The sequence below is a fragment of the Ranitomeya variabilis genome, chromosome 7, assembly GCF_051348905.1.
Source record: "Ranitomeya variabilis isolate aRanVar5 chromosome 7, aRanVar5.hap1, whole genome shotgun sequence".
Lineage (NCBI taxonomy): Eukaryota > Metazoa > Chordata > Amphibia > Anura > Dendrobatidae > Ranitomeya > Ranitomeya variabilis.
Window position 1 is genome coordinate 204,218,318 of NC_135238.1, and position 13,426 is coordinate 204,231,743.

Below are 13,426 nucleotides of genomic sequence, written 5' to 3' on the forward strand. Positions count from 1 at the left end.
CGTAATACTGTACCCTAGGGGGGCTGTGCGGGGACATAACACTGTACCCTAGGGGGACTGTGTGTGGGAATATAATACTGTACTCTAGGGGGGCTGTGTGGGAACATTATACTGAACCCTAGGGGGCTGTATGTGGACACATTACTGTAACCTGGGGGGGGGAGTATGTGGACATAATACTGTACCCTAGGGGGGCTGTGTGAGGACATAATTCTGTGCCCTATTGGGCATGTGTGCAGACATAATTCTGTGCCCTAAGGGGGCTTTGTGGGGACATAATACTCTGCCCTAGGGGAGCTGTGTGGAGACACAGTATTGTGCGCGGACATAATTCTGTGCCTTAAGAAACATGTGTGCGGACATAATTCTGTGCACTTAAGGGGCTGTGTGGGGACATAATACTGTGCCCTAAGGGGGCATGTGTGGAGACATAATACTATGCAGTAAGGGGGCATGTGTTGAGACATAATACTGTGCCCTAAGGGGGAATGTGTGGGGACATAATACTGTGCCCTAAGAGGGCATGTGTGGAGACATAATACTGTGCCCTAAGGTGGCATGTGTGGAGACATAATACTGTGCCCTGAGGGGCATGTGTGGGTACATAATATTGTGCACTAAGGGGCTGTGTAGAGATGTCATTGTGCGTGGGGGCTGAGTTTGCACATAATATGTCAAGGGGTCTGTGAGGGAACAGAAACTGCTCTAAGGGGGTTGTATGGGGACATCATTGTGCGTGGGGGCTGAGTGTGGATATATATCATGGTGTTTGAGGGGCTGTATGGGGACATCATTCTGTGTGGGGGGACTACAGTGGCATCATATTGTGTTGTGAGCTGTTACTGAAGGTACAAGGGCTGAATAATAGAAGTAAAGTTGAGCGAATTTGATCGGGTCCCTGCTTATTCGGCAAGCTATAGAGCTTACCGAATAAGCTGCAGAGGGAACCCGGATACATGGAGCGTGCCGGCTGATTAGCTGTCCGGCGTAGCAGCTGCATGTGTCGCGGCTGTGTCACTGTCACAGCACGATCCCCTTGAGAAAGCGGTTATATGGACTAAGCGAAACGTACGTCGGGGGTCGTCCTATCCTGGTTCTGGTCTGGTGTGCAGTGTAGCCCATTTTTTCTGCGGTAAGCCCCATCATTTATTACCAGTGACGGTTTGTCACTTTACTACACATACTATTTGGTTGGTTGCCTGCAATGTGGTGTATTCAGTCTGGTAATTCAGACTGCCTGGGACTTTCTGTGCTCCTGCACACCGGGTGGACACTGGTTTCCCATTTTTCCATCCTTTCTTGCACTTTATATTGTAGATCTTGTTTACATATACTATATGTGTCTTACTGTGTGTATATTTATACCTTATATTTGTAATAAAAATTTATATACCCATTATACTCCTAGTTCTCCTATTTTGTACTGACACAGCACATGCATGGAGAGCCCAACACACAGGCTCTCCATACATGTGCTGTGACAGTGACACAGCCGCGACACATGCAGCTGCTGCGCCGGACAGCTAATCAGCCGGCACGCTCCATGTATCCGGGTTCCCTCTGCAGCTTATTCGGTAAGCTCTATAGCTTGCCGAATAAGCAGGGACCCGATCAAATTCGCTCAACTCTAAACAGGAGCAGACTTATTTTCTGCTTTATATAAACAGCAATAAATGATATCGTGTTGATTCTCTGCTATAGGTAAGAATTCAAGTTACAATAAGCCCTCTTAACAAAACATGTTCTAGCAGTAATAGCAGCGAGTCATCAGAGTTACTTCTAATAAATATTAAGTGATAAAAATTGATATTAAACACTAATAATAATGAGCAGAATATTCAGATAGAATACAGCACAACATACAGTGTGGAAAATAAGTACCGTATATACTCGAGTATAAGCCGACCCAAGTATAAGCCGACCCACCTAATTTTGCCACAAAAAACTGGGAAAACTCAATGACTCGAGTATAAGCCTAGGGTGGGAAATGCAGCAGCTACCGGTAAATGTCAAAAGTAAAAATAGATACCAATAAAAGTAAATTTAATTGAGACATCAGTAGGTTAAGTGTTTTTGAATATCCATATTGAATTAGGAGCCCCATATAATCCTGCATAAAGGTTAATAATGACCCCATAAGATGCTCCATACAGACATTTGCCCCATACAATGCTGCACAAACGTTAATTATGGCCCCATAAGATGCTCCATACAGACACTTGCCCCATATAGTGCTGCGCAAACGTTATGGCCCCATAAGATGCTCCATACAGACACTTGCCCCATTTGCTGTTGCTGAGATAAAAAAAAAAAAAATCACATACTCACCTCTCTGTCACTCAGGCCCCCGGCACTTTCAATATTCACCTGACTTCGTTCTGGCGCCGCTCCATCCTCAGCGTCTTCTGCACTGACTTTCAGGCAGAGGGTGCGCACTAACCACGTCACCGCGCCCTCTGACCTGAGCGTCACTGCAGAAGACGGAGCGGCACCAGAACGAGGAGCAGGTGAATATCGCGCAGCGCTCCCCTCCCCGTTATACTCACCTGCTCCTGGCGCTGTGCAGTCCCTGTTCCCCAGTGCCGCAGCTTCTTCCTGTAATGAGCGGTCACCGTTACCGCTCATTACAGTAATGAATATGCGGCTCCACCCATATGGGAGGTGGAGCCGCATATTCATTACTGTAATGAGCGGTACCATGTGACCGCTCCGTACAGGAAGAAGCTGGGGCGCCCGGGAAGCCAGGGACCTGCAGGGACCGCGCCAGGAGCAGGTGAGTATAATTAGAGAGCCCCCGCTCCCCCTCCCCTGCCGACCCCTTGGTATGACTTGAGTATCAGCTGAGAGGGGGACTTTCAGCCCCCAAAAATGGGCTGAAAATCTCGGCTTATACTCGAGTATACACGGTATTTGATACACTGCTGCCAATTTTGCAAGTTTTCCCACCTACAAAGAATGGAGAGGTCTGTAACTTTTATCGTAGGTGCACTTCACCTGTGAGAGACAGAATCTAAAAAAAAAAAACTGAAAATCAGATTGTATGATTTTTAAATTCAATGGCATTGTACGGCATGAAATCAGTATTTGATCACCTACCAACCAGCAAGAATTCTGTCTCTCACAGACCTGTTAGTTTTCCGTTAAGAAGCCTCCTACTCTGTACTCATTACCTGTATTAATTGCACCTGTTTGAACTCGTTACCTGTATAAAAGACAACTGTCCACTCCAATCATACTCCAACCTCTCCACCATAGCCAATACCAAAAAGCTGTCTAAGCACACCAGGGACAAAATTGTAGACCTGCACAAGGCTGGGATGGGCTACAGGACAATAGGTAAGCAGCTTGGTGAGAAGGCAACAACTGCTGGCACAATTATTAGAAAATGGAAGCAACACAAGATGACTGTCAATCTTCCTCGGTCTTTAGCTTCATACAAGATCTCGCCTCGTGGGGTAAGGATGATTCTGAGAAAGGTCAGGAATCAGCCCACAACTGCATGGAAGGACCTGGTCAATGACCTGAAGACAGCTGGGACCACAGTCTCAAACACTACAGTTAGTAACATACTACGCCGTCATGGATTAAAATACTGCAGGGCACGCATGGTCCCTCTGCTCACGCCAGCACATGCACAGGCCTGTTTGGAGTTCACCAATGACCATCTGGATGATCCAGAAAAGGCATGGGAGAAGGTCATGTGGTCAGGTGAGACTAAAATAGAACTTTTTGGTATCAACTCCACTCGCCGAGTTTGGAGGAAGAAGAAGGACAAGTACAACCCCAAGAACACTGTCCCAACAGTAAAGCATGGTGGAGGAAACATAATAATTTGGGGGTGCTTTTCTGCAAAGGAGACAGAACGACTCCAACGTATTGAAATGAGAATGGATGGGGTCATACATCACAAGATTTTGGCCAACAACTTCCTTCCCTCAGTAAGCGCATTGAAGATGCATCGTGGCTTGGTCTTCCAGCATGAAAATTACCTGAAACACACAGCCAGGGCAACTGAGGAGTATTCTCTGTAATGAGCATTTCAGGGTCCTGGAGTGGCCTAGCCAGTCTACAGAACTGAACCCAATAGAAAATCTTTGGAGATATGGAGGAGGGGGCCAAAATCCCTGCTGCAGTGTGTGCAAACTTGGTCAAGAACTACAAGAAATGTCTGACCTCTGTAATGGCAAACAAAGGTTTCTGTACCAATATTAAGTTCTGTTTTTCTATTTTATCAAATAATTAATGCAAGAAAATGCAAATGAATTATGTGCAAATTAATTCTGAAAAAATCATACATTGAGATTTTTTTTTTTTAACCCCTTTCTGACATCTGACGTACTATCCCGTCGAGGTGGGGTGGGCCCGTATGACCACCGACGTCATACGCGATCGGCCGCGCTCACGGGGAGAGCGCGGCCGATCGCGGCCGGGTGTCAGCTGCATATCGCAGCTGACATCCGGCACTATGTGCCAGGAGCGGTCACGGACCGCTCCCGGCACATTAACCCCTGGCACACCGCGATCAAACATGATCGTGGTGTACCGGCGGTATAGGGAAGCATCGCGCAGGGAGGGGGCTCCCTGCGGGCTTCCCTGAGACCCCCGGAGCAACGCGATGTGATCGCGTTGCTCCGAGGGTCTCCTACCTCCCTCCTCGCCGCAGGTCCCGGATCCAAGATGGCCACGGCATCCGGGTCCTGCAGGGAGGGAGGTGGCTTACCGAGTGCCTGCTCAGAGCAGGCGCTGGTAAGCCTGCAGCCCTGCACAGCAGATCGCAGATCTGACAGAGTGCTGTGCACACTGTCAGATCACCGATCTGTAATGTCCCCCCCTGGGACAAAGTAAAAAAAAAATTTTTCCACGTGTAAAAAAATAAATAAAAAATAAATTCCTAAATAAAGAAAAAATATATATATTGTTCCCATAAATACATTTCTTTATCTAAATAAAAAAAAAAACAATAAAAGTACACATATTTAGTATCGCCGCGTCCGTAACGACCCAACCTATAAAACTGCCCCACTAGTTAACCCCTTCAGTAAACACCGTGAGGGAAAAAAAAAAAAACGAGGCAAAAAACAACGCTTTATTACCATACCGCCGAACAAAAAGTGGAATAACACGCGATCAAAAAGACAGATATAAATAACCATGGTACCGCTGAAAACGTCATCTTGTCCCGCAAAAAACGAGCCACCATACAGCATCATCAGCAAAAAAAATAAAAAAGTTATAGTCCTGAGAATAAAGCGATACCAAAATAATTATTTTTTCTATAAAATAGCTTTTATTGTATAAAAGCGCCAAAACATAAAAAAATGATTTAAATGAGGTATCGCTGTAATCGTACTGACCCGACGAATAAAACTGCTTTATCAATTTTACCAAACGCGGAACGGTATAAACGCCTCCCCCAAAAGAAATTCATGAATAGCTGGTTTTTGATCATTCTGCCTCACAAAAATCGGAATAAAAAGCGATCAAAAAATGTCATGTGCCCGAAAATGGTACCAATAAAAACGTCAACTCGTCCCGCAAAAAACAAGATCTCACATGACTCTGTGGACCAAAATATGGAAAAATTATAGCTCTCAAAATGTGGTGATGCAAAAACTATTTTTTGCAATAAAAAGCATCTTTTAGTGTGTGATAGCTGCCAATCATAAAAATCCGCCAAAAAAACGCTATAAAAGTAAATCAAACCCCCCTTCATCACCCCCTTAGTTAGGGAAAAAAAAAAATGTATTTATTTCCATTTTCCCATTAGGGTTAGGGCTAGGGTTATTGCTAGGGTTAGGGCTAGGGTTAGGGCTAGGGTTAAGGCTACAGTTAGGGTTGGGGCTAAAGTTAGGGTTAGGATTACATTTACGGTTGGGAATAGGGTTGGGATTAGGGTTAGGGGTGTGTCAGGGTTAGGGGTGTGGTTAGGGTTACCGTTGGGATTAGGGTAAGGGGTGTGTTTGGATTAGGGTTTCAGTTATAATTGGGGGATTTCCACTGTTTAGGCACATCAGGGGCTCTCCAAACGGGACATGGCATCCGATCTCAATTCCAGACAATTCTGCGTTGAAAAAGTAAAACAGTGCTCCTTCCCTCCAGAGCTCTCCCGTGTACCCAAACAGGGGTTTACCCCAACATATGGGTTATCAGCGTACTCGGGACAAATTGGACAACAACTTTTGGGGTCCAAGTTCTCTTTTTACCCTTGGGAAAATATAAATTTGGGGGGCTAAAAATCATTTTTGTGGGAAAAAAAAAAGATTGTTTCTTTTCACTGCTCTGCGTTGTAAACTGTAGTGAAACACTTGGGGGTTCAAAGTTTTCACAACACATCTAGATAAGTTCCTTGGGGGGTCTAATTTCCAATATGGGGTCACTTGTGGGGGGTTTCTACTGTTTAGGTACATCAGGGGCTCTGCAAATGCAACGTGACGCCTGCAGACCAATCCATCTAAGTCTGCATTCCAAACGGCGCTCCTTCCCTTCCGAGTTCTGTCATGCGCCCAAACAGTGGTTCCTCCCCACATATGGGGTATCAGCGTACTCAGGACAAATTGGACAACAACTTTTGGGGTCCAATTTATTATGTTACCCTTGCAAAAATACAAAGCTGGGGGCTAAAAAATCATTTCTGTGAAAAAAAGGAGGAATTTTTATTTTCACAGCTCTGCGTTATAAACTGTAGTGAAACACTTGGGGGTTCAAAGCTCTCAAAACACATCTAGATAAGTTCCTTAGGGGGTCTACTTTCCAAAATAGTGTCACTTGTGGGGGGTTTTAATGTTTAGACACATCAGGGGCTCTCCAAACGCAACATGGCGTCCCATCTTAATTCCAGTCAATTTTGCATTGAAAAGTAAAATAGCGCTCCTTCCCTTCCGAGCTCTGCTATGCGCCCAAACAGTGGTTTACCCCCCACATATGGGGTATCGTCGTACTCAGGACAAATTGCACAACAACTTTTGTGGTCTAATTTCTTCTCTTACCCTTGGGAAAATAAAAAAATGGGGGCAAAAAGATCATTTTTGTGAAAAAATATGATTTTTTATTTTTACGGCTCTGCATTATAAACTTCTGTGAAGCACTTGTTGGGTCAAAGTGCTCACCACACATCTAGATAAGTTCCTTATGGGGTCTACTTTCCAAAATGGTGTCACTTGTGGGGGGTTTCAATGTTTAGGCACATCAGGGGCTCTCCAAACGCAACATGGCGTCCCATGTCAATTCCAGTCAATTTTGCATTGAAAAGTCAAATGGCGCTCCTTTACTTCCGAGCTCTGCCATGCACCCAAACAGTGGTTTACCCCCACATATGGGGTATCAGCGTACTCAAGACAAATTGTACAACAACTTTTGGGGTCCATTTTCTCCTGTTACCCTTGGTAAAATAAAACAAATTGGAGCTGAAATAAATTTTGTGTGAAAAAAAGTTAAATGTTCATTTTTATTTAAACATTCCAAAAATTCCTGTGAAACACCTGAAGGGTTAATAAATTTCTTGAATGTGGTTTTGAGCACCTTGAGGGGTGCAGTTTTTAGAATGGTGTCACACTTGGGTATTTTCTGTCATATAGACCCCTCAAAATGACTTCAAATGAGATGTGGTCCCTAAAAAAAAATGGTGTTGTAAAAATGAGAAATTTCTGGTCAACTTTTAACCGTTATAACTCCCTAACAAAAAAAATTTGGTTCCAAAATTGTGCTGATGTAAAGTACACATGTGGGAAATGTTACTTATTAAGTATTTTGCGTGACATTCTGTGATTTAAGGGCATAAAAATTCAAAGTTGGAAAATTGCGAAATTTTCAAAATTTTCGCCAAATATCCGTTTTTTTCACAAATAAACGCAAGTTATATCGAAGAAATTTTACCACTATCATGAAGTACAATATGTCACAAGAAAACAATGTCAGAATAGCCAAGATCCGTTGAAGCATTCCAGAGTTATAACCTCATAAAGGGACAGTGGTCAGAATTGTAAAAATTGGCCCGGTCATTAACGTGCAAACCACCCTTGGGTGTGAAGGGGTTAAGATTCTGTCTCACAATTGAAGTGTATCTACAATACAAGTTACAGACCTCTCCATTCTTTATAGGTCAGAAAACATGCAAAATTGGCAGTGTATCAAATACTTATTTACCCCACTGTATGTATACAGACTGACCCACTGTATACACCTGGCCAAAGTACAACTATATTATGGACATACACCACAAGCTGATAGTAGCAGTGCAGCACAGACCGGTCTCGGTGGAATGCAACGTCTCTATATGCCAACATCATATCCTTGTCGCCATGCCTCGGCTGCCCAGCATTTGCCGACCCAGATGAAAAGTGGTTTGGCAACTTTGGAGATATATCTGCTCCTAGACTGTAACTTAGTCCGGTTATGCCAAAAGTCTATCCATTTGTTTGTGGGAACACCGAGTGCTTTCCTGGAGACCTTAGTAATTATGATGGACCGAGGAACGGATGTGCCAACAAGTAAGTAACCAACCGGCTTCCCTCTAAGGCAGGGTTCATGTCCTCATTGTGTTTCACAGGATCCTTTGTCCAGCAGCCATGGCGGTCAGTAGTCCGTGGCCGCTGGACAGGAGCCCTGCAAACCACTTCCTACTTTATGGCATCTCCAGCGCCTCTTCTGACTAGTCGGCCGGATGTGCCACCCTGTACATCACACCGTGGATTCCAGCAGGTAGGTGGTGGTGGTCTGTAGGGCTCCAGTCTGGTGGCCGTGGAGATCTGGCCTTGTCGCTGGACCAGGTTCCTGTGAATCGAATTGCTCATCTCTACTTTAGATCAGTTTTTCATGGCAAATAGTCGCAAATCATGGTGCATGCCGTACTTGCTGGAGAATTTCCAAAGTTTTCGACAAAAATTCCGGCAGCAAATTTGTTGTAATTTATATTAGTAGTGAAAATTTTAGCACAAATCGACACCAGCTAACAGCACAAGGCTTTATCATTAAGAGCTGTGCACACGTCACTCCAGCTAACTTCACACTGTTAGACCTTGTAGGGGGTGCGGATGTTGGGAGTGGGCTCAGAGCTGAGCCGGCTCCATATAGGGAAGGTGTCGGCTCATAATACAGGGGCGTAAAAATCACAGTCAAAGAGGTCGCAACATCGCCCGTGTGGATGAGGGGCCCGCCGACCCCAGCGCAAACTTCAACTGGATGTGACGCACATTCAGCTGAAGTGTATTGTTGCACAGAGACCTGCCAGGTCTGCGCGCTGCAATAAACACTCCTGGCCAATCAGAGGCCTGCAGCTGACGTCTGTGTGCACGTGACCATGGGCGCATAGCAGTGACGTCACCTGCTCCCGCTGTTTGCATGCTGTAGTCAGCTGACTGCTGCAGAAGAGGACTCCACCCGACGGGGGAGCGCAGGGAAGGTGAGTAGAATCAGGAACAGCGGCAGAACAGGGGACATGTATACCAGGATGGGGGTCATATATACCAGGAAGGAGCCCAAGAAGGGGGACATTACTACATAATGGTTATATTAGGTATTGCCGTGTCTGTAAAAGTCCAATTTTTTTTTTAAACATGTAAAAGTATTTATCCCATAAAGGTAAAAGCCATGCAAAATGAATTTTTTCACATTTTTTTAAGCTACTAAAAAAAATAAAATAATAATAACTAAAAACGATATAGGTTTGGTACAGCCGGATTGTAGTGACCTGGCGGGTCAATCTGTCTGCTGCTTTTTAATGTACAATGAAAACCATTAAAACATAACGCCAAAAAAAAGGCAAATTGCGTTTCTGTCATCATTTCACCTCACTTGGAATTTTTTCCTAATTTCTCAGCTCATTACATGGTAAGGTGAATAATGTCATCTAAAACTACAAAAAAATGATTCCCGTACGGCGATGTCAATAGAAGACTAAAAAAAAAAGTTATGGCTCTTGGAAGAATAGGAGAAAAAAATTAAAACAAAAACTGGCTGTGTCCTTAAAGGGATTGTCCACTAGTGGATCACACCTTACTAACTGCCCCACGCGGCAATAAATAAGCCATATACTAACCTTCCACATCAGCGCCGCTCCTGTGTTGTTAGTGTCATTGCTGGGAGTCACGTGATGCAGCATTCACAGTTCAATCACACGGAAAAGCTCCATCTGAAAGAACTATGACGGCTGCAGCTGATCATCAACTGCTGACTAGCTGCAGCGGTCACGTGACATAATAACATCACGTAACTACCGGGAATCTCAGTGCTGCCATCATGGAACAGCAGCGGTCCGGGGCCTAAGTTTATGTCTACATTTTATGTTATGCGGGCAGATAAAGGGACGCGTCAGCAGAAAATGACCAGGTTGTGTGTCGGGCTTTCCTAGACTCCCAATTCCTGCAGAAGGTCAGACGGGGGAGATCTGTGACGTCGCCTATGGTCATTGGTGAATCCTCTGTTATCAGCTGGGTAGTAGTGTTACCGATTGTTGTGATCCTGCCTCTGATGATAATGAGACTGCTGACAATGCTTCCCGCGAGGACAGCGAGTAGGAGTCTAAAGCAATCCTAGTGGCCAATGTGAGAACTACAGAAATATTAATTTATGGGTTTTTTTTCGATACAGATGAGAATAGAAAACCCACGTATAAAAACAAATGTGATTTAGGCAACAAGTCTATTGGTGATGATCACTTCCCTTTAAACATTTAAAAGGGGGGCTGTCCAGCAGTGGACACTTTAATGGGTTAATATTACACACCATCAATAAACGTGTCAGAATTAATAAAAAAATAAATACCAGTGTGCGGCTCATCAGCACTTGTAGATCTCACGCCTGCACGTCTACAAGTCACAGTGAGGCTGCAGAGCTTTCCTAGGTGGGATATTTTAATAACTGGGACATGAAGGTTTTATTACATGAGAGCAGCCAATCTGGGCGTCCACTAGCGCCGCTCTAGTGGAGACCTGTGTGTACTGCAACTAGACAATAACATTTCCATGTGGTAATAAGATACGTGTTTGCCATTAGGCGTGCACACTCCAGGCTGCAGTACGATGTCCGTGCGTGCCTCACACGGACACAGTACGGGCGTATACCGGCTGTACAGCCTACGTCCTGCGCGCTGACCCCTCCGCCGCCTCTTACCTCCACGCTGCACGCAGCGGAGAACTCTGAGCGCCAGCATCCTCACGTCTTCTCAAATACAGTCACGTGATCCAAGGCCCAACTCTCCAATTGGCTGAAACTTACTGGCGGAAGTAACGCTCCATATCATGGACAGATCCAGAAAAGGGAAACATGGCGCTGAGCGACGGAAGCCTGTATGAGCCACACTGCTGAGAAACGCAAAGCTAAATGTAATTAAAAAAAAAGATTCCTTTATATATAAGTGCATGTTTTGTCATGTGCAGGGCAATGTTCATCATGTATATGTTTAACCCTCTATTATTTTATGTAAATCACTTTTTCCAATCTTATTTGAAGAGCTGTAGCTGTTTTTGTTGAACTTTTTGACCGACAGAGCTGCAAGAAAACTTTTTTTTTGTGGGGTGTGCGTATTCCTAATAGCAAAAACTTATATTGTCTCCCCTGCGATGGCTTTGTGTGGGGGGCAAACAGGGTCGCCGCACACTGTTAAACACTTCATATGTGACAGGTTAGACAAATTGGCCTCTGATCAGCGCCTGATGGCCCAGGCCCTTCGTAACAACCCCGGGACCAGGACAGGATGCGGCTCATAAGAAGCAGGGTTGCCCAAAATTAAAGAACCCTGGCTTTTTTTAAAATCCGAAGCACTGTCACCCCTGACCTTGGCTTGTGTCTGCGATTAAGTCCCATTGAAGTGTACAGAGCTGAATTGCAACACCGCGGACAACCCATGGTCCGAGGTGGCGCTATTTCTGAAAGAAAGCAACATAATCCTGGACAGCCCCTTTAACAGTAGCTGTTAAAACATTATACACTGATAGTTATGTGGTTAAAAAATACATAGATGATTCTGCTGAAAATAGATGAATACAGGGCAGGGTGATCTATCGCAGTCCCATAGGCAATAAGACGTGTTTTTACGGCAATCGCTTTATTCCAATATTTTTATATATTCCAATATTTTTATTCTGGGCCTAAGAACTTATAGGCAGTTAGCATTGATCTGCCTGATGTATCCAACATTGATTTCTGTTGGAACAAAGCAGTCACAGACCGCTCCTGCCGGCGATTCATCAGCCGGCGATTCATCAGCTTCTCTTCTGCTAAGCTGATGGAGAGCGACTGATGAGGTCATTCTGATTGACAGTTGGCTCCCCGCTGCTTACCAACAGGGAGCCGGTTATGAATTAGCATGACGTCAGCAGTCACACCCCATCGACAAAGCCTGGAAGAGGAAGAGCTGCTTTGTTGATGTAGAGCGGGTGAATTGCCGGCAGGAGCAGTCAGTGACCACAATGAGCCGCCACCGGGTAGAACAGGCAGGTAGTGAGCAAGTACCTGACGCTTCATTTTTTAAGCCCAAAGTAAACAAAAATAAATAAAATAGTCCTGGATAACTCCTTGATATGGTATGAAATTTAAATTGTTTAAATGCTTCCGGACCGCCCAAAGACTTTAAACATCTCCATCTGTCAGACAAAGCCAAGCTCTTCATAGAGAAGGAACAGACTGTTTATCATGTCTTCTCAATCACTGTATACACGGAGTAGAACAAGCACGATGTATACAGTAATACGAAGCGTATGGCTGTGTAATGGCATTTCTTCCTACAGTGCAGTCATGTGCTTGCTGGGTGTAGGGAGTAGTGATTAGCGAATGTGCTCAGATATGGTGATATCTGAGCATACTTGGGTGCTAACAGTGTCCTCGGCCTGTTTGAAAAAATATGTTCGAGTTCCTGCGGCTGCATGTCTCACAGCTGTGTCCTGGGCCAAGTCCTGCTGGAGAATGAAATTTCCATGTCCAAAAAGCTTGTCGGCAGAGGGAAGCATGAAGTGCTCTAAAATTTCCTGGTAGCTGGCTGCGCTGACTTTGGTCTTGATAAAACACAGTGGACCTACACCAGCAGATGACATGGCTCTCCAGACCATCACTGATTGTGGAAACTTCACACTAGACCTCAAGCAGCTTGGATTGTGGCCTCTCCACTCTTCCTCCAGACTCTGGGACCTTGGTTTCCAAATGAAATGCAAAATTTACTTTCATCTGAAAACAACACCTTGAACCACTGAGAATCAGTCCAGTTCTTTTTCTCCTTGGCCCAGGTATGACACTTCTGACATGGTCTATTGGTCATGAGTGGCCTGACACAAGGAATGCGACACTTGTAGCCCATGTCCTGGATATGTCTGTGTGTGGTGGCTCTTGAAGCAATGACTCCAGCAGCAGTCCACTCCTTGTGATTCTCCCAAAAATTTTTGAATGACCTTTTCTTAACAATCCTTTCAAGGCTGCGGTTATCCCAGTTGCTTGTGCA

General features: G+C 44.8%; 1 protein-coding gene across 2 annotated transcripts in view; it reads right to left on the reverse strand.

Moving 5' to 3' along the window:
• METAP1D (methionyl aminopeptidase type 1D, mitochondrial) overlaps positions 1-11,230 on the reverse strand; it is a 217,926-nt gene extending 206,696 nt beyond the window's left edge. For both annotated transcript variants that reach the window (XM_077272698.1, XM_077272700.1), the window contains exon 1: positions 11,107-11,230. In XM_077272698.1, coding sequence (XP_077128813.1) covers positions 11,107-11,146 — 40 coding nt within the window. In that variant the 5' untranslated portion in view covers positions 11,147-11,230. The remainder of the gene's footprint in view (positions 1-11,106) is intronic.
• Between the last annotated feature and the right edge of the window lie 2,196 nt (positions 11,231-13,426).